Raw genomic sequence first — 24,951 nt, forward strand, 5'->3', positions numbered from 1 at the left:
TATAACATATTCTATTCAAATCAATGTTATGGTGGTAAAACCATTAATTTCATGCCAACAGGGTAATTTTGTGGAAATATACTGCAGAATTTGATATAAGGCTCCATCTCTCTGTGGTATAGATGGAGCTACAGACGTGAGCACTACCTTTTCTTACCCAGTGACTTGCCCTGCCTTTCTAATTGGCCCTTCTGAGCAGTCCACCAAATGTGTGTGAGACAGTATTGGGAGTAATTAGGATGAGTATACTGAGGCCCATGGGTGCTGACATGCCTCTTCTCTTTAGCCACTTTTCTTTTCTTTTTCTAGCATCACTAAGAAATCAACTTTTCAACTCTCAAAACAGAACTTGTTGAATCAATGGGGTGTTTTGATTTGGTTTGATTCTTCCTACCAAAGAGGCCACTGTGTGGTCTTATTTTATCTGCAAAATATTGTCTTATTATAAGCATAGTATAGTGCTGTTATATTTTTGTAGCTGACACTAGCAGATGTAAAACGTTTCAGCTAGTTGTGCACAGTGTGTACACCTTTTATCTTAACACTTTGAACCAACAATGCCGCTTTAGAGGTCACTTAATTGTCGGAAAAATGTGGTCAAAGTTGAAATAAAGACAGCACAGACGGCGATTGGTTGCTGTTTGCAACTAATGTGATAAATGTGTCCTTGTCATGAACACATCTCAGCTCATTAAATTGTTTCTATCGTTTCAATAACACATAATGTCACATGTTAAAAAGGCTGTGGTTCTAATTGATGGAGCGAGATGTCCTGCACGCAATGCAAACAGTGCTAGGGCTGAGCACTGATTACTGTTACCGCATGGATTTCAATGGCCACAGGAACAGTTTGAAATCACTTCCTGGTTATAGCTACTGTTGGTGCGTATGTGTGTTGTGTTGTGTTGAACAGTGAACAGTAACCTCTGTTTCCCCTGGGCTTTTGTCTTTGTTATGGACCACAGGGCAAAGAGTGGGTCATGGGATTTGATATTGCGCACATCGCCTGAGCTCCCTTCAAACCACTGCCATTCTGTTTACTGTGTCCTCTGGACCATTACTAACATCCATGCCTCTATCCAACACACACATGAGCTAACTTTGCTGCAGGCCAACAGACACACATGGACAAAGACTCACACATCAGCAAAGATAGGCACAGTTCGAAAAAATAAAACTCTGCCAAGAAAAACATTTTTGACCATGTTTTGTAATACTTTGTATCAAAATGTGTCCGAACAAAATCGAATCCATGTGTTTGGTAAGTAATCCTAAACACTGTGTAATAAAATCGAATCCATGTGTTTGGTAAGTAATCCTAAACAATGTGTTTTTTTTTGTTCAACAACAGTGTGATTTGTACATTTAAAATATAATGGTGATTATGATGCTCAGCATTTAATCAGAAATGTAAAGATTGATTATCAATTATTTGATTGTGTCCTTTAATTACAAGTGGTCGCAATAATCTCAAAAAGACCCCCCCCCCCACACACACACACACACATTTCTGCATTTTTGTTTATGAACCAAAGCTCACCTCATGGGGGTCTTCTACTTCCTGCTGCCTTCAGTTCTCCACAGCTCAATTTCTCCATCACTACAGCAAAGACACAAAAAGGCAGAGAGTGAATACATTTACCAAGAGTTAACCTTTACATGTTGAGTTGCTCTTTTTGAGCAAATCACAATTAACGTGTTTCCACAAAAAAATAAAAGAGGGAAAAGCAAACACGCAGTTATATGGTAGAGTAAGGAAACAGGGGGTAGCATTTACCATCGCTAAATTGACAGGAAATCAAATTGGCAATAACTTTGTGCAAACGTCTTCTCAACCTTTACACTTTGCCTAAGAAGTAAGTTCACTTGATATCTTTATAGCAAGTGAGCTTCTGGTTTGCAGATAATGTGAAGGTCATTGGAGGTATACACCTTTTAAGACTTTATTAATATCAGAAATACTGTAAATGTTAACCTAGAGCTCTAAAGTTGTACTTTTGGTATAAATTATACCTAACTATGTCATATTAACATTTTGATAATTTTAGAAATTGTGAATCTATCCAGTCAAATGCTGGTGAATACTAACTCAGTGTCAGCAGCCATGTTGTTGAACCAAACCACCCTTGACCTCTGCTTCCTCTCACTGGAGTGAAAAGGTTACAAGTCAAATGTCAAGGCTAAAGGACAAGCCCAGTTTGAGGTCAAAGGTAAACATGATAGATTTCATCAGTCTTTGGTTCGTTTTTAAACCAAATGATTGACCTCCCACAGCAACATGCCGATGAACTTGGATGGATCTTTAAATGATAAACGAGAACCTTAATAACTGGTCTCATATATTACATATTCGATAAGTACATTGCATTACCATGTGGTGGTTATGACGCTACGTCATTTTTGTTTTCTGGATTTCATTTGGGTTATGTTCCCCAGTGATTGTGAGGCTCTTATGACATGTCAATATCAAACTGACAGATGCCACATTTTATTAGAGCTCTGTTTCAAAGTGCACACACACTCACACACACATCATATTCAAACACTTGCACAGGCACACACAATGTCATGACAGTGCTGCATGGCAATAAACAATGACAGAACCACACAAGATTATTATGATTGTGTTCTCAATTTTATTTATATTTTATATAAAATACAAACTCTAAATATATACATAAAAATCAAGGATCCCGATAAAAGAATAAAAAAACATAAACCTCTGACAACCATTATCTTTAAATTCAATTATTAATTCAGTGATAATAATAAACAACCAACATCTTCACCCAGGGCGTATTCTTATACTCCCCATTGCAATGTTCCACAATGTTCTGAGTGTGTTTTGCGGTTGTGTTGCAAACCAGTGAATGTGTGTGTGTGTGTGTGTGTGTGTGTGTGTGTGTGTGTGTGTGTGTGTGTGTGTGTGTGTGTGCCTGTGCCTGTGTGTATGCCGCCTCACTAAGCAAATTTATGATAATTAACAGATAGGAGAGGTCAGCTACAGTGTGTGTATGTGACAGTGATAGTGAGTAAGAGAGAAGGAGACAGAAAATGATAGGGGAACAGTATAGCGCTGATTTACATAAATTGGCAATATTGTCACCGACTTATTTTCTCTGCTCTAACGCAATCCTACTGTCATTTTTGGCGTTACATTTTCGAGAAATACTCTCACAAAAAGAGTTTTATCAGTAACTGTTCCCAAAAGGTAAAATGTTGCACCTTTATCCTTGAGATTGAAGTTAGTACACTGATACATTCGTCATAAATACAATACACTGACTTTTATTTCTATGATGTGTTGCACCTTAAGATGGCAGGCACTCGTTCAAGATGACGGCAATCAATATATTTAATGGACATTATATCACTTTAAATTACCACATAAATGCATCTTAGATTAAATAGTTTCAAATATAAATGATTTTTATGTCGCATAACAATGTTTAGTTAAACTCGACTCAATAAAATCCAATTAGCGAATTGATTATTGGGCTCTAAATAAATTGAAATGCTTAATTGAAATGATTCAATATTACCAAACACTTGTTTGGTTTTGATGATGGTGCAAGTATTAGCGCTTTTACCCAATAAACGGCGTGCAACCGAAAGCTAAACACATTCCGATCTTGTCGGTGACAGTTATCGAGGAAATTAATACATGCAAATGAAACGTTCAGCATGCAGAGAGGCCGATGACAGTAAATGAATAATCCACTTTCAGTGCCCCGCGATTCATACCACACAGAAATTGTATGCGTTAATGTGTATGCGTGCACGTGTCTATGCCAGCGGACATTTTAGGTCTACCCTCCTCACACTCTCACTACTGCCAAACGCCTTAAGATGGTGGCACCTTGAGGCAGAGAGAGACACTCAGAAAGCCAACCTCCTCCTCCCTTTCCCCCTTCTTCCACCTCGGGTCCTCACGACAACACAGGACAGGCCCCCCTTCCTAACCCTTAGCCCCCCTGATAAATATTTAATTCATCCCTCTCTAATAAGGATATTAGGCGAGTACACCCCAGCCCTGGCGTATATGCATGAGTCCTTTCTCATCAAATTTACATAAAAGGGCCAGATGCTAATGCGAGCGTAGCAACCACTGCTCACTATTCTATATTCAGTGGAACAGGCTCCCTAGTCCGAGTGCCCATATAATTTAATTGCCGAACAGCATATATTTTTCAAATGGTTCCCCGTATTCAAATTGCATCTAGGCCTCAATATCGTATGCTCTACAAAGAGCGCAAAGACGGCCATATTTTAATTGTAGTGGCGGCACCACTGCAGTATTTATGCTTATTTAATGTTTTCCGAAGCCACTCCTCTTCTATGAAATGATAATATAGACCTGCTTATGCATAACTTCAGAAAAAGAAAAATTCAGGGTGTTCAGACAATGAATACAGGTATGTTGTTTTTTTATAGAGTCAGAGCTTGTTCAAACATGAATTACCATTTCAACAATAAAAGATAATTAAGGTTTGGAAACTGCATAACGTTAATAGCGTTGACTAATGGGATGTTGAGGGTAAATACAGTTAGACAATTAGCCTCATCATTTAGAAACAAATGACTTGATACTGTGAGATCGTCGCCGTATACGGTGTACTGTACATACAAAAATAAGATGTCGATGACTTAAAATAAGAGAATAGCATATAGCATGGTGAGAGGCCCCCGATGTTTGTAATTAATAGAGGATGAATAATGCAGTGACACGAAATATATTATTTACACCCTTTCATCTTCGAGAAAGATTCAAAGCATATTTCAGATGCAATTATACTAATTTATTTATAGTGCATAGTATTTGCATAATCAAGAGCCAGCGGAGCACAAATATCTTGGAAGACAGGCTGACAGCCAGCTTTAGACCTGGAGTGTAAAAATAGCATTTATGCACACAGCCTTATTGTGCACTTCTGCTGCTACAGTATTAACATCTAACAATGCTGCTACAGAGCTGAAGCATTATTATGGTTGGAAATACAGGTACAAAGAGAAACATGTGGCATAGCGTATTATGCTTCCTCCTCTTACAACTTAAACAGTTGTATTTTGTATTAAAATAAAAAGAGCATATGTAGGTTGAATGTAAGTATGATCATATGACCAGTTGTATGGTTTAAGCAACAATGCCTAGTCATTTTAAATGTTGAGGCACTGTGGATGCCATTATCAGCCAATACAGTACACAATTAAAGACATCTTAGAAAACAACATAATCTTAGAGTATTTTTATACTCAAGACTTATATCAAAATATCCTTTTCCTCTGTTTTCCTTGACTCTTAATTTAGACATTTTGCAGTGATTGGTTCTATGGTCAGCACTTAAATAAAGGGGGAATGTAGACTGTAGTGTTGTGGCAGATTCGCAAGCATACTGATGGAGATTTGATTTTGATAAAACAATAGTTTGGCCAATAAGATGTTAGTGGTTTCATTTTAGGGACAACATCATTTTTGCTTCACTTTGTTTGCAACTGTGGAAACACAATCACAATGTCAGAAGAATGTATCTCAGTCATGTATGTAGTGTTATATTGTACATACATTTTCTGGGAATTTGTATTCTCAGCTGAAATTGTACTTAGTGGTAAAACTCTAAACTACCAACTGTCAACTATCAAAGACAACGTTTTAATACCACAAGAGCTGAATAATCTGCTAATTCCAGATAACAAGCCCATACATACAACACAACACTTTCGAAGACGATCACATAATGCAATGTATGGAATAGATCTCTGACAGCATGTTGGCCGTGCATATCCATGCAGTTAGCTGATGAGGAGGGCCGTACAGCGTGGCAGAGCACAGCATGCCCGCTGCTCCCCACAAGACGCTCAAGTGGCCATGCATGATGTCATTAAAAAGGGTCCAACCATGACATTCCTCTGTGGATTATTGGCAAATTATGGCTGACTGCTCTGTTATGGAGTAGGTCGATCAGATCCCTTTAAATCGCCAGTGACACCATTAATGAAGGCGATGACACCTTTTGAGGGTTAGTGTGTGTCAGTATGTGTGTAAAAGGCCCTTATATTCTCAGAATCTGTTTTGCCTTATATGGAAACCATAACCTCAGATTCGCACAACTCATTGAACAACCACATTATGGCTTCAATTAGAGAAACTTTGACTAAATCAACAAACCAGTGGATGTAAGTTTACCTAACAGGAAACATATTATAAACTAAAATGTGTAAATTGAACAATTTAAAGAGGCACTTAGTGGCTTAATGTTTTTTTGCATACAGCACTTTACACACACACACACACACACACACACACACACACACACACACACACACACACACACACACACACACACACACACACACACACACACACACACACACCCAGAGGAAGAGAGAGACATGGCCCAAGCCAGACAGACAGACGTTGTTGACTGAGACACAGCTATTGTTCCCTTTCATCAACATGATGTAGTGGCCTCACTATAGCTAGCCGAGACGCCTCCGTCAGTTAATCGTTGAGACAAACACACAGGAAAACATACACATCATGCAAACCAAGACATACATCCATGCATATATATGTAGATACACGTGGAGGATGCTCCCCACCACAAGCCATAGCAGCATTAATATAGTCCTGAATTTCTTCTCTGGATTAAACATGTTTGACTGTCTAGGCTAATATGGCAGATGACACTTCATGGTAGCTCTGAGTATGACAACTTTTCCTATTGAAAAATAAGCCATATATCTTACCAATTTGTTTGTGCAAAACATTCTGGGAGTAACTATAAATACAGCCACGCAGCACATATTAAAGAATGTCACCCTTATGTCAACTATATTCAAATCCTTTGTCTGCAACAGAAATTTCCCTGGCCCGATGCATATTATAAACCTGCTACTGCACCTGCCATACACAGCACAGAGGCACAGTGGACGCAAATAAAAACCCTGGGCACGCTCGCATAAAATATGCTGATTGCCCATCAAATGAATATGAAAACACCTTCCATGGTCGCCATGGTTTTGTTACTCAACATATCACGTGACAACAATGGCTGCGACACACTGTAGTTGTCAGCGTGGAAGGAGGGCAGAGCAAAGCACATAGCCCCCATTTACTGAGGAGAAGGAAAGGGAACCGTCACCACCCATTTCAACACGCATAGTCAGATTACACGGCTATATATATTTTTTTATATGGAAATGGGTCTCCATGAACGGAATAGCAGGTCCTTTTTTTTCCCAACATGCTTGTATGGCAGGGACACATCTATAAATAATAATATAAAATCATACTTTTGTCAACTTCACACTAGAAGACACAGTTCAGCCTCATTTATAAAGACACCGAGAAATAGTTTGAACCTTTACACTTTCAGGTGAATTTGAAATGATATTGATGATTGATATAGAGTCGACTGATAGAGAATGCAGTTCATTATTTTAAGGCAGCAGTGGCTGTCAGTGTTCATACAAAGCAGTAATGTTACCCATATTAGAAAGATTTACTCAATCTCCAGAGACAGACAGTAAGCACCATGCTAACCTCTGCCAACCCACACTGCATCTCTCCTCCATGCAACCCATGAGTACTAAAAGAGACTGTGAAGAGAGATGCATGCAGGTGTGATTTGCAGCTGTTTGAGACATGTGATGCTGCTCTCTGCCAGTACAGTGCATCACAGCATTGCTTCACATTCGCTATTCATTCAGTGGACTAAGGTCCTTTTTATATTATGCTTTTAAGGATGGACCTAAAGGTTCGTTTTGTAGAGGGATGATAAAGTCAGTGATTTAGTTTATGGTTTTTACACTGACTTAAACTTCTTAAAATCTACAAATCTATTGGATCTGATAAAAATAGAAAAATAAATTGAATTACATTTCTTGTTTGAGTTAAGAACCAAAATCTGGCACTGTTTTAAGAATACATTTGTAAGAAAAAAAGAACAACTGCAATGGAAATGTGCATGTGCTGGGGGCTAGGTTACAGATACTGAGTTATTTCGTCCTCTGTGTTGACATTTAGTGTGACCCCCAGACTTGAAAACAGTGTTCCCTTTCATAAAACTAGACAACTATTTTAATCGACTTAACCGAGGACAATAAGACTTGTTTTTTTTCACTGCTCAACCCAAACTGTGTTCTCAAATGTTCTTTCTGGTAAACGACCTGTTATTGTATGGCTTCTTTGATGGGGGTCGGGAACAAGAGACACTAGTTTTGTCTGATGGTGTGAGAAAGTCGGCAAGAGACCTTTTCAGTAAAGGAGGTGTTGAATTCAGCCACTGCGGCTCTGTTTAACACTGCACTTGAATAATCCTCTGTTGCGAAAAGAGAAGAACAGATTTCTGAACATATTGTGAACTTCAACTATGACTCAATCAGACATTTTAAAACATGGAAATTATAATACATAAACATTTATACAAAGATTGTATAAACAATTATTTGAAATGTCTTTTTAATTAATCAAGACGGTTTTAAACACGTGGTTTTGCACCGGAAGAAGCTTATGACGTATGAAACAGTCGCCAAGTGCAACAGCCACCTCACGTTGTGTGGATAAGTTAGGGGAGGACTATATCACTTATTTATAATACAATTGTGCAACTCAGCTATAAGTGTTACATTCTTATTACAGTGTTCTTGTGCTTTAGATTGTGCTCATTAAATAATTCGCGGCAAACAGAGCCTAATATATTTTCAGGCATAGCCTATCTGAGATCGGCCAAATAATCTTTTGTCTGATAAAATGGAAACCATTAAAAGTGAGCGTTAGGGTTATCCTTAAAACTGCTGATCTAATTTGCACTTTTTTTGTTCCAAAAATATATGTTGTAGCCTATAGCCTATATAAATGCTGCTAACAAATGTCCTCTCAGCAACCTTGATCTTAAATCCGTTTAGGGTTCAAGATCAAATACAAATAATGCACATAAATGGCACCTTGAAATGCCCCATTATTATGCAACATTATCTGTGCTTTTTACTAATTCTTAGAAGAATGAGCAGCCTACAACGCCAGGATCCGCGCAGTGAAGTGGGTCTGCAGGAGTTGCAGCCCATCTCTTTCAAATTCATAAACCCGCATAGTTTTAAGATAATGACCCAAAGTCCTCATTATCAGTACAATTGGCGAGACATTACGCATTCAAGACCGTTACTACTCCAAGTTTAGGAGCGCCGCGTCGGCTGGGGCTGGGAAACGTCGCCTCTTTCTTTGGGGATGCAGATGAGTCTGGTGCACTTGACGTCTTTTCATGACCCCTGTCGCCCCCCATCCCCCCTCCCAGCCCCTCCAGGCCCTCACTGCGCTGTCTGTCACATTGGGCCTGGGCATGGCATTGCCACTTGCCCCACCGAGCGTGGGAATGGGATCGTCCAGTCGTTCACATCTCCTGCACTGCGGTTAACGGAATCAATTAAGCAGGCCCGACCCCCCACCCCCATATTTCCCCAATCCCTCACTCAAAGCTCCCGCTCCTCCCTCTCCGCTCCCTCTTCTGCCACCTCCCTCCTTTTCCTACCCCAACTCCCCCACCTCTCTCTCTCCTTCTCTCTCAATTTGTGTCAGTTCTGTATACGTCCTAATTATTACTCTTTGGGATGCCAGCGCCGTTTCCTGGCCGGGCTCGATCATGCTGTATCGCACGTGGGTTTCCACAGAAACCCTAAATGTCACTCTTGCATCCTCATGAAATACCTAAAACTTTTAAAATATAAACTGTATTAACAGAAGTGTGTGTTTGTTTGTTTGTCTGTGTGTCTGTGTGTGTGCGTGTGTGTGAGTTTACGAAAATATTATATAGCCTACATTATGCCACCTGAAAGTTATTAATCAATAGGAACAAACAAACAAATAAGCAAAGTGCACAAACAAAAATGCCCCTTATTGGCGAACATTTATAAATGCATTGGGGGGGTGGGGAGAAGCAAAAATAAAACTAATATCAAAATAAAGTTATGAATAGCACATCTCTTTTCCATTATATGTCACGAGTCCACAAGTCCTCGATGAGTTTGGAAGTAGTTTTTACTTTCGGTTATCTAGCTTTATGACGAGCAGAACACTCATACAGCTAGATAACCAAAGATAACAACCTACTTCCCAATCTTCAGCAATAATCCACATGTAGGTTTCCTCTTCTGGTCCCCGGGCTTCCATCTCTCCGAGGTCTATTTAAAAGTCATCAGTGTTGCTTTTTCGACATTGTGCATTATATTCCTTATATTCCCTTTTTGCCATTGAAGACCATACTGCACAGCCCGAACTGTTATACACCCGGCGTAAAAGGGCAGCAATTCTTCGGAAAAAATGATATATAATCCCAATGTTAATGTCATATTCACTTGACATTACCATATATTAGCCTACTGAGTTGAAGTAGGCCTTGAAAATCGCGGGTAAGGTGCAGTCATCCTTGCACAGGGGGCCCTAATTTGCAATGCAAATAGCTCCAATCCCACAAAAGGCTCTTTCGCCTCTATTAAGTCGTTGTGGCAGTAGCAATAGATATCCTGTGAGGCCGGCGGAGAAGAAACACGGTAGTGAAGGGGGAAATCCGGTTTCCTGTGAAAAGTGCAATGACGGCACAAGGAATTACGACGCAAATGTTTCGGATTATGAAGACAGGAGCTTGTTTTTTGGCCAAAGAGTGTCATGTTGTCCGTTCACATCCAGCGTGTATTTAAGGAGAGATAAAGCCGATGACTGCCAAAGGGTCCGTTCTGCTGCACGGCCGGGCGGTGTGGAAAGAGTGGGGGAATAAGGGCCATCCCCACACGATAGGGGGCTGGGGGTGGCCAAAATATGGACCAACCCCGGTGAGGTCAAAGGCCTCGGACCACGACAATGTAACTGCGATGATGTCATGAAAAAAATCGCTAATGCACCCTCCTATCAATGCATGCACAATATCCATCCATTACACTGAGCGCGCTGGAATAAGTCCGCCTTGCATCGAGCAGTCTGCACACCTTCTCTCACACAGGGATGAAAATGGATGGCAGGGCAACCCTATGTTTTTTTTTACACAGAATGAGAGCGATTCAACTGCTTAATAAAAATGAAACAACTCTATGAAGACAGCATCCTGGAGCTGCCTGGGCTTCTTCTTTCTATCCAATGCAGGCTGCATTTTCTCATCGCAATAACACATCACTCGCTCGCTTATTGCGCTCCTTCTCATATAGTCTAACAGTCATCACTGTGGTTAAATGGCTCTCACGTTCTCGATTTCGCGTCGATTCCTTACAAACCCTGTGTTTTTGTCATCGTCGCATCCGAACGGTAGACTACAATGCTGTTCAGGTAGGCTGGCGATGTCGCTTCAGAGCTAAATGAAGCCCAAGAGCTTTACCGTGTACGCGTGTCAAGCCGCTCACTTTTCCACAGAAGTGTAAGAAGTGAACGAATGCTTCGCACTAATTGATTAATATAGGCTATTTGGAAGTGGGTCAACAATAACTGGCAGTGAAACATGCGATGCACCATGCGCAGGATTACATGAAACTGCAGGTCAGTTTAAGTACATTATGCACAACTTTGATTATCGATGTCCATGTATCACTTACTATTCAGCAAAAAGTTAGCCTCGGACAGTAATCAACTTAATGAATGTGTGTGTGGGAGAGGTAGGGCTTATGTGAGAGTGCATGCGTGCGTGTGACAGGAGAAGTATCAGGTGGTGACAAATTAACACCGGTCTATTTGTCAATGGCATCATCCTCTTTGTTTGTGTCCCATTCACTTTTTAAATCTGGCTTTCAAGTTTACTCTCGATTCGTCGGTGGGAGGGGCAAGCGGAGGTGTTTTAATGAGCAAATATGAGTCACAGGATGTGCATTTCAATAAGGAACTACTTACTATAAATAGCACTTAGTCTCTCAAATGTCCAGCCAAAGCTATTGCAATCATATTTCTATGTTTCAGTCATTCCTTTCTAAATAAACTATACACCTGCCACATATACAAGAATGTATATCAACTGTTCATACTATCCCAAATCCTCGTATCCATGCGTATTTCATCTCTTCATTTCTTGAGTGCCAATTTTCACACGTTCACAATCATTTTGTGTTCCTGATCTGGATCTGATGAATATGAGACTGTAAGGCCAACCTGATATCATTAAGATCAACATTATAAAGCTCACCTCATTAGGGTAAAGGAGGCTTCAGAATAGGCCTCCCACACAGAGGCCATGATTTAATCACATCACACCATTTTTTAAACGCACAAACTGCTGATCCACTTGAAGTTTTAATAAGCTGTATATCCGTGAGGGTTAATTAATTGCCGAGATGCCAAAATAATAACATAAGTGCATTATTCTGTTCGCATTGTAACCTATATTATTTAAACAAACGAGGTATTAGTGCGCAATATCTCATGGATAAACAATACATACACGCTTTGTTACATATCTTGTGTGGCAATTTTGCTGACCTTTTTTCATATAAGCCAATTACTATTACCTGTCAAATCTCTTGTTAAAAGTATGTAAAAAATCTTGCTAAGCAATTTGTATGTGGTTTGCTGAAGTGTTTCTGCGCGTACATGAGTCACACTTCGCTCCCGAAATCATAACTAACACTTTATCAAGTCCCTCTAGCCACAGACAGTGTCTTGCTGTCATATAGATCTAATAATATTGATAATTTCAGGCAATACCACTTTTAACAAGATGTTCCTTTTTAAAGTTAAAGGAACTACTGCACATTCTGCTAGGGATACTGTCGAATAAAGTCTAAAGTGACATTTATTTCAGAATGAACGAGAACTGTCCATAAAGTGCACCATATTAAAGCCAACTAACTATATTGATATACATTTATTTCACACACCTGAAGTTACCGGTCAGTTTACATTTAATGCTAAAATGCGCAAAAAGTCTAATCAGTGTGTCCTGATTCCAAACTGAGAAAATATTCCCAGTCACAAACTTCACAATTAATTCCAAACAAGTGCACTCTGCCTACGCCTCAACAGTCCTGATAAACTATTGATACAACTACACCTACTTTTTCTAATCGACAGCATTTATTTAACTTTTACGCACATTGGAAACCTTTGCGCACACAATTACCTCTACGCAGCCTATTAACACCGGCAGAAAGTTGCACTTACTTCCTAGGAGAGTCAGTTCACGGCAATCGTCCAGAAAGCGTCCCAAGCAGGAGAAGTACACTAGTGTTCAGTTGGGTCCGTGTGTACCGTGATATGGTCCCCTCAAGTATCCCAGCCGTATTATGTGGTTGGGAGGGGGGGCATCACTTTAAAATTGCCGCTAACACTCAGTAGCCTGCATTAGACGTGCTTCGGCTGCTCTGTGCAAAGCATGAGCATATCCCAAGCACATGATAGAAGAAGAGGAGGAGGAGGGCGGTATGGGGAGAGGGAGCGAGATGAGGGAGAGAGACAACTTTCCCATAACGTCTACAAGCGCCAAATAGAAAAGTGCATGCACAGTTAAGCTCTCAGAGTGTGCAAGTTTTTCCCCCTGTTGGTGGTGGGGTGGGATGAGGAGGGAGGAGGGGATGATGAGGAGGAGGAGGGGGGGGGGGGGTGTAAAGTCCATCCTTCTGTGTGAGGAGAGGACGTGCTCTGAAATTCAAACAAGTTCCCTCGGTTCTTTTGTTGCACGCACGAACTGAGGCAGCATTGTTCGCGGTTTGGCGTGGAACTCTCCGTCCCTTCCCCTGACCAGGTTACAGAGTGAGCCTCGCAGGGTGGTAATGAATTTGCTGCAGGCACTTCGCTAACACGCTTTGACAAACGGAACGCATTTACCGGTTTTCAGACAGAGGAGAAATGATTTGCTACATGCAATTCCCAAACTAAGTCTAGAATGAGGTCTATAATAAAAAGGAAAGGGAAAAAACACAAGGCTTTAAACTTCATTCAGAATGTTTTTGATTGGATCTTTGTGTACAGTACAGGCCCTGGACTTGTGAATTGAACCTTACTCCCATGAGCCTAATAAGAAGTAATCGTATAAGACTCCCACACAGGCGCGTGCCCCGTCCCAAAGTGGACACACACACATATTGACACACACACAACCCTTGAGAGAGAAGGGAAAATAAAGATAAGAAACATCTTTCACATAGAAAAAGTTAGAATGAGGTGACCTACTTATCAGTAGCCTATCAGTAGCCTGTGTCTTCAGCTAATTCTCTTGGTGATGACATACTTTTTTCTGTTTTTGTGAATATTAGGCTACTAATGCTCGACTTCTCTGCAAAACGAGTTTGACCACTTTTGATATAACTTCCCTCTATCCTTGGTGAAAACGCAGCAGACTACACCTGCTATGCTTTTTTCAGATATTAGAAACATCTTCTTTTTTTTCAAATTCATTTTCTTTATGTGTCATTACAAAAATAATTTCAAGAAATCATCATGTGAGTTAAAATACAGAAACTGGGAACGTAAATATGTTATTACCACCTCCCTCTTTTCCTAATTGCAGGCGTATCCATTAGATTCAACCGGATTCACGTTTTAGTTTAACAGCGAGGCACGTTCAATGACGTAGACAAGCATATCAGCTACGTGCAGCCATATTTAAATACATCAAGGCAATTAGCGCATCAAAATATGCAAATCCCGCTTACTACATAGTCCGCCCGGCCGCAGTCGGAGTAATTCCCCCCCCAAGCCAGTTCTTGGGTGTTTGATTGCCGATTTTAAAGCCAACCTAGTCTTGTTTGTTTTTCCAAAAGGCTTCGATAACGTGAACGGGACAGAAGGCAGGCATGAAGAGGAGAACCGTGGCTCCTGCGTGGAAAACCGCCCATGCATAATGAGACGACTCGCTCCTCCATTCTCCTCCGTTGGCTCTGGTGTGCGTATTATTTTTTAATATTGATGCATATTCAGTGGGTATATTTGCATTTTATACTTATCGCTCAGTGTTTATTTTACATGCTTATGCTTTTGGATCGATGTAAATCTTGTTCTAGCGATGACATGTATTAGCCTACCTAAAATCTCAGATGTCATACTCTAATTGTCAGGTAATGTGATGCTGGTTGCAGTGACACGATATCGGCATCGTTGTGGTCTTAATAGTTACAATTGTCTTTAATGTGAATAATGTAAATCGGCAAAAGCCTTTGAATACTCATTTACAGCATGCATGAACAAAGAGCTCTATGGTGGACACACAATGGAGGAGATTCAGGGGCAATACTGAAGAGGTGATGCTTTAATTCTCATAACATGAGAATGACACTGGCTGTGCAAAAACTTATAACCAAAAAGTCCCTTGCCCAGTTTGGAGCAAAATCCGTGACGCAGCGCTGATATTTAGGCTACAATTTCTCAGGCTGTCTTCTCGGTCTCCGTGCACGCGCACAGTGGTACCAGGGACGAGCGTGCCCATGCAGGTGCAGATTGCGTTTAGAGAAAAATATCTATTCCCGTATTATATAAAATGCAAGACATATATTCAAGAACTTCTACTTGGATTATATTGTAGAATCACTTAAACATAATCTGTGTGATGTCCATACAGAAAGCAAATCCTAAATAAAAACATTATAACTTACCTCAAATTATCAAAATCCAACGGTGCAGCTGCTGGAACTGAGTGCGATGTTTCTATCAAGTTGGTGGGACGTTTTCCAGAAGGGCAAACTTTCTGGTTTCAGCCAAAGCTCGTACAGTCCCTATAGGCTACTCCCCTCGTCATTGAACCTTGCTCTAAACTGCTTGTGGCTCAACACCAGTGGTCAGGCTGGCTCACGTAAAGATATTCAGAGCCACAGGAGTCCATCACCCCACCTATAGGTCCCTCACTCTTAAAACTCATATTTTCTTATTACTTGTTTAAAATATTAGAATATTACGTTACTGGTATAAGCTTAAATAGTCCTCTCATCATCCTCTGTTGTATCACCCACATTTCATCCCCATCTAAAGGATACACACATTCGTTTACTAAAAAAAACGCTCATTAAGTGTTAAGAGTGTGTATTGTTTCATGATTTGGCTATTGATACAATCAAACTAGAATTCTTCCAATACAATATTTTTTTTAATGACAGCTCGATGCGAGTACGGTTTTAGAAAAGATGGTGGTAGATGATTTAACAAAACTAATGTAACCTCTTACTATCGATTGATGGATGTTATTTTCTCTCACAAAAAACGCTTGTTAACATCCCCTTTTTCTGCAAAAGGTGAACCTTCAACATTAGCAGGTTAAACGTTATTATTATTTTATTTGTCTAGCCTATATTTCTGTTGCCTGCAGGACCAGCTTCTGTAATGGGAGTTATCGAGGAAAGCAGCCCGCTGTGCTGCTCAGTGATCCTCATTTAAATCATGTATAGCAGACACACAATCTATGGAAACCGTGTATTCTCTATGTTCCTCATGATTAATCGACTTGGTTGCAATATTACGCCGTTTTGCAATATATCCACAAGGGCCGGGTGCTCGATTCAAAGAAATAAAACAGCCTTGCAGATTCCAAACAGGGACAAACAAAATAAGACCGATTTTTGTATTTCCATCCCGTATGGTAATGTGAGCAAATAATACGGCTCAACGTGTGATTTAAAATGAGGAAAACTCAATAAGCTTCTGGGGTAATATTCTCAGAAATGTCCAGTGAAGAAGCAAATCCCATATTAAAATACATATTTTCTTCCAATTTGTGGCTAGACACCAGCTCACAATGCAGATGGGAACATGAACAGGCGAGCCTTGTCTGGCAAACAGTAGGCCTACTTTGAAATTGATGTAAATGAAACCCTTACAAGTTAAAGAAGCAGCCAGACTACTTTTTCAATATTATACCTGCGCGACGTGTCTACTGCACCATAGACCATGCACCGATTCACTTTTTTTGTGTCCTTTTTTAAATGTTGCATCTCATTAATTGGGAACAAATAATGCACTATCGTTTTTATAGACCACTGCATTTTAATGTGAAAGTCTACATTCCTTATTATTATTATTATTATTATTATTATTATTATTATTATTATTATTATTATTATTATTATTATTATCACTACTCAGTATTTTCTTTCATACCCTTCTTATCAAAATGTAATGTTGAAAAAAATAATGTGTATATTTAAATGTTCTGAGAGGAATATTTATATATGTCATGAAACAGTTAGAGGAGAGTACAAAGGCTTATTTATGTATGGTGGATCTACATGAATAGATTTGGAGACTGAGGATGAGGATGGAGGAGGTTCTGGAGGTTCGGTTAGACGACTAAATGGTGACATCTAGTGGTGGATGTAGGGAATGTTAATGAGGAAAACGTGGCCGGCCTGCATGGTCACTGAAATACCCAACATACACCTGCTGGCCACACCCAAATTAATGCGCGAAACTATCCATAATCATAGTATAAGAGCACCTTAGATAAAGTGCTGATTTTGTGAAAAATGTTAAATTGCTACAGCTCAGTCAAATGTGCTACACATTACAGTTCCTGCACGTGTAGACTGGGAAATATTTCCTTATGGCGCCTCTTGGTTCATGTAGTGTTTAAACATTAGCCTATTAGGTGAATAGGTGAATTAAATATGTTTTAATTATTTAGGTTGAACATTTAATGTGCTCGTTATTACATGTTCTCTGAGCATCGCCTACCTTTCTCCGATTTTCTCCACATCTGAGGTGTTTCGCCAGAGATTGGTCAGATGCTATATTTGCCGGTTAAAACGGGGACGTGTTGGAACTTTTTAGAAATTGTGAGAACTGCTGTCACAATCGATTATTTATGACAGATAATAAATTATAATGTGACTCCATCGGCTTCATCAGTCTTCTTCACCACAGGCTACTGAATTTAACCCTTCAAATAATTGAGAAGCTTAATAGAGGAGGGACTTCATGCAGTGCGGCCTAATGAAAACCTGCAAACACGGAAAACATTAACCTGGAAGACCCATAAAGTAAAAACATAATAGGCTACTGCAGGAATATTGACAAGATAAAAATACTATACCATAAAAAACCATACAACTCAATGTTTAATAGCATATACACGGATCCCTATCGGAATACTGCAGTGCATATTACAGCACATTAAATGTACCGTATAATGTCATCAACTATTGAGGAACGTAAATCATTGAGCGTGTATTAACATTATATTGTTTTGACTGCAGCCTGCTGTTGAATGTTAAAGGCTTTAATTGAAATGATTGTTTCGTTATCTCTCATTATTCCGTGCAAAAGTGTAATGATATAGACGCGTCTCTGTGTGTTTCGTTACAATCATTTCGAGGTAAGTACATAGATTAAATTGGGTTGAATCCACTCCTTTGATGCAACGTTATCACTCCTATTTTTCTTCAATTTTCGCGTCTTTAAAAAAGAAGAATCGACGTCCAGAGGCTCTATATCCGGACTCTGATCATACCCTTTAGGGCCTTTAATACATTCGGACTTTCTTTCAGAAAATGTAATTGTATTTAATTCAATTAAGATTCGCAAATAGACAAAACAAATCGAGAGTTTATTTGGATGCTTTGAAAGATAACATGTCTTGACTGTGTCTATAATAAACATTTGAAATGAATCATTGATGATGAAACAAAAAAAGGTTTGAATGTTATCATCCTACAGCTTTGGCTCCATTTGCAGGTGTCTTAACACACTTTTCGTTTAAAATGATTCAATATAATGAACCGAATTTATTCAGATAAACAAACACACGGGGCTCATGAGTTTCTAAAGGCCTATGTGTAACGAACTCGACAATTATTTGAAAGACAAACTTATCCTCAAGCTTGGTTGGTCTTCGGAGGAGTCAGCATGCAGGATAATTATTTCAATTGGTCTTTAAAACATTTACTATCTGACTCAAACATCATCATCTTACCATCATTAATAGTTACAATATAGCAGAGAAACTTCTTAAAACAAAAGAGTAAGAACAGCTCGCTATCGAATGTCTGTTTGCTTGTTTTTATCTTTATCCACTACTTGAATGAAAACAAATTAAACATTTGATGATTGCCATTATTATTAATATGCAGTTCTTTAGAGTTCCACTACAGTTTCTTTGCATTAAAAAGTCCCACACTGTGAAAATTATGTTTTTATTCGATATTTTCTTTTTCTCGTCTTTTTTAATTATGGAACTCAAGGTTGTCCTGTAGCAGGCCTTGACCATTTGAACGTGTGTGTTCAGGGATTTCTTCTTGTTTTTTTACATCTCTTTAAAATGGTAAGAGCAGCACACTTTGTTTTCATTGTTTATGAACATGTTTTCCCCTGTGAATGTGTGTTGTCTGAGGAATAATGTAACACTGAGAAATGTAATGCTACTGAATGTTAAGTGAGATAAACCTTGGCTTTAAATGTCAAATAAATGTCTTCAGTATGAATACTTATGTCAAAATGTCATTACTTTTAAATGTAAATGGGAAGAAGCAAATGTACAAAATATGCTGTTGTCATTATTTCAATGTCATAAAATGTCTCCTATTGTAAGGTTGCCATGTGTCAACATGCAGACAGAACTTTTTTTATGTTTTTGGTTTATACAGTTGCCATTAGTTGGAGATGCATGCAGAAAAAAGTCACACACAATGAATTCACACCAAGTCACATCAGGATAACTAAGGAAGCCAGTAACTTTACTGAAATCTCTGCAAAATACAAATAGCCTTTCCCTCCAGCAGAGCAGATTTTGTTTTTCATCCCCATACGTTTTCACTACATACAGCTGAATCAAGTCCCTTGAGTTACAGAGATGTGGATTTAATTTAATACCATCTTAGTCTCAAGCGGCGACAAAGGCCAGCTTATGCCGCTAAAAGCCGCTCTTGCGTTCCAGAAAACCTTAGCTCCAACCTCCCCATTTTCAGGTTTATACAAGCTACATTTGATACTACAGACTGACTTTTTAAGCATTTTAACATAATACCTTTTAAAGAAAAAAACTTTTTTTTGAGCTTTCGAATACAACTTAAATAAACCACAAACACAGTGGAGCAACAAAGAATCCCATGTGAATGTAGGGACCTCAAGCAATGTTATTACATGGTTATTACACATGGCTGTACAGGTCTCCCCCTTTAATCAAAACACCAGCTGAGGTACTGCTTGTGTCACTTCTGAGGTACCAACATTGAATCTATTATAAGAATGACAAAGAACCACTGATCAACAGGTGATGAAAAATAACGCCTTTAAATGTAACAAACACAAGAGGAAGAAAAAACAGAGATATAAAGACAAGTTTTCTCTGTGTCTTTGGTTAAACTTATTGTCAAAACGACAGTACCCTAATCTACCATCAGGACATGTTGGTATATTTTGAATCCATTATCAAGTAGCATGACAATTTGTGTAGTGTGTTTTGATCAAGTGGACAGCAAGCAAGTAGTTCACATGAGAAGACCTAAAGGATTCAGTTGATTTTCAGTAAATTACAAATTGTAGAAACAAAATAGATTTTTTTAATATAACCTTTTCATTGCACAGGGAGACAAATGAGCAACAAAACAGGTACATTACTGGTTGGTATAAGATCTAAAGCTACGTTTTTATGACTGAGATTGAACCGTGAAACCAATTGTACATTTGAGCAAATTCTTTTATTGTCTTGTTTCAATGCTTGCAAAAACCATAAATGAATGTGAAAATAAAAGTTGGGTTTACAACAAATAAATGCCACTGGCTTTGGTTTCTCCACACTTATGCTGCCTGAAACATCATGTTTATTTTTTTCTCAACCTTTTTGTATTGAATAAAAAAAAAAGAGAAGAACACCATAGAGGCTCTGCCCCTGTTTGACTACACAGACTGTATACAGTAACAACATAGTGAACCTGCATGAAATATGCACACAGAAAGATTATAACACTTAAGTGACAGCAGATACGGGAGTGGGAGGCAGAGAGATATGTGGATAGTTTCATTGTTTAAAAAAGAGAAATCAAACAGCTATTTATTTAAAATAAACAATTGTGCTTCTTTCATACCAGCATGATCAATCTGTCCTTGTGTATCTGACGCTGAGCTGTTATGTGACATTTGTTAAATGATGTGGAGCCCTGTTTTGAAGACTGGAACATGAGGAGTCACAGGACTACGTCAAATCAAATTAGGTTTGCAAATGATGGGGATAATTAATCACAATGCACTTTGTTAAATTATATTACAGGATTCAAAATGAATGTTGTATACATTTGATCTTGGCTTGTGCAAAATCTCAAGTGGTAAAGATTTAAGATGGAACTGAACATCGCTAACGTCAAAATCATGTTTGATGAGATTAAATATATTAAATTACTGTATATAATTCAAGTTAAGAATGACATATCTGATGCATTCAAATGCATCTATACATGGACTGAGGGTGGGTCATATCTCCTCATCAGTGTGACAATCATGTACATCATGTGTCTACATTTATTTCTGTGTCGTCCCCAGTTCCAGTCTCGTGACATTTCCCACTAACAGGTTGTGTTTTAGCATTCAGGCCTGTCTTTCCTCCGTCACACAAACCCTGGCAATGCTTTCCAGCTGGTTTTTAAGGTTAGACTAAATACACGCCTGAACAGCACTGCTCAGGGCTCAAATTAAACAAACCAGACAACATGTGCAACTGCACATAGAAACTCCACTAAGAAACCAACCAAAATCATTAGTATATATATTTATATATTAGAAAGCTATACACAAGCATGTTAATTTCACAGATTTTTTTTTAAAAGAATCTTAATATTACCATTATTATATATAATTAGAAATACACGTTTAAAAACAAACCTCTACAAAGATAAAACAATTCAGCAAAGCATTGGATCTCAGTCTGTTTTTCATGGCTTAGGACTGCGGAGCCCTGTCATTTCCCCTCTGGGCGAACTATCCATCTCTTATTAGCAAAGCTATCAAAAACACATTCTGGCTTATAGAAACTACAAAAAGCCACAAAAATGCTTTGCATTGTATTCCTTTCATATGAAAATATAAGCAAGTGTATCGTACAATTGTTTTTTATTTTGTTTTACTTTTTTTGTTTATTAATACTGAATATTAATACTAGATCCAGAGTTTTCTTGATTACACTAACGAGGCTCTTAGATCAAAGGGTGGTCCTCACTCAGCTCCGTTCTTTAATGGGAGCGCTAAAATGATCAAAGGTTCCACACGTCTAGCATTGGGTCTGCCTGTTTACCTGTACAATCCTTCAAATGTTGCATAATAGCTTTTCATTTAGTGAGTAAATAAATCTTGTAATGTCTGGCAACTTTTGACCCCTGCCCTTCCCCCCTTGACCCTCTATTTACATAAATACGTTGAACCTGCAACATGACATCATCTAATGTTAACACACATTTTTGCAAGGGAGAACTGCAGAGAAGGTATATAGCAATGAAACCAACACTGTACACATGTACTGTTTGTCCAAATCAAGTGCTAAGGTGTTTTCCATTGGACACACTCACTCTCAAGGTAATTCGTTTTTTTTTGTTTTTTTTTCTCTAGTCACTGATATATCGCTGAGGCAAAGTGTAAGTACGTTTTATGAAACAGAGTACCTGACTATTTTTTTGTTTATTTGTTGATATGCATATATATATATACACACACGTGTAAAGATATATGCATACGTGATTCTTTTTAGCCACACACAATACAATTTATGCATAGTTCCCCAACAAAAATACCCCAAGATCCCATCCCAACCAACACCGACCCTCCCCTAAAACCCCCATTACAACACCCCACTGGTTTATATAATGTCAATATGTATAGCACACACACTCAGCAAAAAGAAAAGAAAAAAGGAAAAGAAATTACAAACATATTTTAGAAAAGGGCTGTCCCTTTTCTTTCCTTCAGCATTAAATAGATAAAAGGAGGGAGGCCATGGGGTCGGGTGGTGGGTGGCTTGTGATATCGAGGAAGAGGAGGGAGCTGACGTGGGGGCATCGTAGCGCTGCGTTGTCGGGGGGCTCAGGGCAACTCGGTGGCATTGCCGGGGAGAGGACAGGGTTATCATGTGGCCCATCCTTCTGACATGCGCACCCGTTTGATGGAGGGGCTCTCGCGCTCGTCCAGGGACGGCCGGGCCAGTCCCAGAGGGGAGTGGAACTCATTCCTGTGCTCATCACGGTCGCTGCCCTCATGGGAGCTGCTACAACTGCTCAGGCTATCAACAGGGGAGCGTCCCGAGTCCAGGCGGGAAGAGGGGTTCTGGGGTTGTTGCACCCCACCGTAGCACCCCGTGCTGCTGGTGCGATCTCTAGGAGGAGAAACAGGTTCGGACTTGATGTGCAGGCTTTGAGCAGAGGGCAGGGAGAGATTTGAACCCTGACATAAGTGAGAGTTAGAGCAATTTCTGTAGGAAGGAAAGGAAAAGGGGTTACAGAGTTATAGAGCAAGAAACAAGAGTGATTTCAAAGTCAGTCTGTCGCACGCAAACATGCATGCAGGTGCAAACACACACACAGACAGACACACACAGACACACAAACACTCGTATTCATGAAAACAAGGAGGTGTCACATTTGTGTTGGACCTCGCAAGTGAAAGTTGAAACGGTGAAGGACTCTTGATTTGTCAATCATGCATTTCACAACAACACAACACCTCAAATGAAGTTCAATGCACTCACCCTAGCTGGCCGAGGGCTGAATGCTGCATGTTCTGAAGGTGTTGCTGTTGCCACCCGCTCATTGAGCCGAGGTGAAGGGAGCTGCCGCTGTTGAAGCCAGACAGGGAGGACAAGTCTGCGCTATTCAGGGAATACTCTGTGTACAAACAACGAGGAGAAAGGAAGAGGAGGATGAAGATTAGAGGCTGTTCAAAGAAGTTCAAGTAAGGTAGCAAAGAGAATGCAGCTCTGATAAATGCTTCTGTGATTGGTATGACAATAACACCCTCTGCTGTCAGAGCGCTGTATAACACTTTTGTGTAACACTTTTGGGAAGTAGGTTTCAAAAGCAGCACATATACTGTAGAATGAAATGAAATCACACATTTTACACATCTCAAAATAAAGTAAATGCTTTTTGTTTAATGGTATACAACAGGCTTACTTTAACTTTAATTATCTAAAAATAAATAAAAGCTTATTACAGTGAATGTGTTTAATGGACACATTTGAAATTAGTGTATAAAGATGTGAAAACAGTACATACCGGTACCATAAGAAGTAGAGATGGCAGATGGGTAACCACCCATGCCTTGTCCTGGTAGAGTTGGAGTTGCTACTGATACCACTGGGGTGGCCAATGACTGAGCAGACTGGGAGTTGTTTATTCTCTGGTTCTGTGAACAACAGAGATGGGAGAAGCTTTAAAACACAAAGTCGAATCCCAGACAAAACAAACAGAAAACTACATAAACCAAGAAAGTTTTTTTTTCCCTTTCATTTCTTTCTTTTACTCAACAGATGCTGAGAGAATGAATGTGATGCCAACTTCAGGGGAAATTAATCACTTGACATGCGGCACGGCTGAACCCTGCCAACCCTATCATTTACCACCCTTTCCGAGGGCCCACTGTCGCTATAGTAACACCATTGGTCTCCAAGGCAACGCAGGGTAGCGACGGTAAGGGAGAGGCAATTTACTTTAGCAGAGGGGAGGGTTTGGCAGAAAATAATGGAGGTTTGATGCAAAATGACTCTTTTGTCGTCCTTCATTTGTACATTCTGAGTAATAAAAACTGTGAGCTGTACGTGTGCGGCGCAAGACTCAGTCGGAAAGATAAAATTAAGGAAGGGAGGAGTAGATACACAAGGGCTGAGGCAGAAAAGAGGCCAGGCTGCTTTTACTCTGACTCTCCACTGGATGGCACTGTGCCCTCACAAAATGTAGTGAGAGGTGACATTGGAGCCTTCAGCAGAGTCAGCAAGAATAAAGGTGAAAGTAACATTTTCCAAAAAAACTGTATCTAGCTCTAATAATCTCGGAAGTGATGGAACAAATCTAGTGTGAATCAAGACGTCA

The 24,951-nt window shown here is 39.5% G+C and overlaps 1 protein-coding gene and 1 long non-coding RNA gene across 6 annotated transcripts in view; both read right to left on the reverse strand.

The window, feature by feature from the left end:
• The window catches only part of LOC104955193 (uncharacterized), a 32,965-nt gene extending 19,494 nt beyond the window's left edge, over nucleotides 1–13,471 (reverse strand). The window contains exons 1-2 of the long non-coding RNA XR_799432.1: nucleotides 13,130–13,471; nucleotides 1,541–1,600 (exon numbers count right to left, since the gene is read on the reverse strand). This is a non-coding gene — a long non-coding RNA (uncharacterized lncRNA). The remainder of the gene's footprint in view (nucleotides 1–1,540; nucleotides 1,601–13,129) is intronic.
• Nucleotides 13,472–19,593: 6,122 nt separating this feature from the next.
• mef2cb (myocyte enhancer factor 2cb) overlaps nucleotides 19,594–24,951 on the reverse strand; it is a 72,565-nt gene continuing 67,207 nt past the window's right edge. For all 5 annotated transcript variants that reach the window (XM_010782445.1, XM_010782444.1, XM_010782443.1 and 2 more), the window contains 3 exons: nucleotides 24,139–24,268; nucleotides 23,613–23,748; nucleotides 19,594–23,336 (listed from right to left, as the gene is read on the reverse strand). In XM_010782445.1, coding sequence (XP_010780747.1) covers nucleotides 22,994–23,336; nucleotides 23,613–23,748; nucleotides 24,139–24,268 — 609 coding nt within the window. In that variant the 3' untranslated portion in view covers nucleotides 19,594–22,993. The remainder of the gene's footprint in view (nucleotides 23,337–23,612; nucleotides 23,749–24,138; nucleotides 24,269–24,951) is intronic.

This window comes from Notothenia coriiceps, unplaced genomic scaffold (genome assembly GCF_000735185.1).
Source record: "Notothenia coriiceps isolate Sejong01 unplaced genomic scaffold, NC01 NC01_scaffold00024667, whole genome shotgun sequence".
NCBI lineage: Eukaryota > Metazoa > Chordata > Actinopteri > Perciformes > Nototheniidae > Notothenia > Notothenia coriiceps.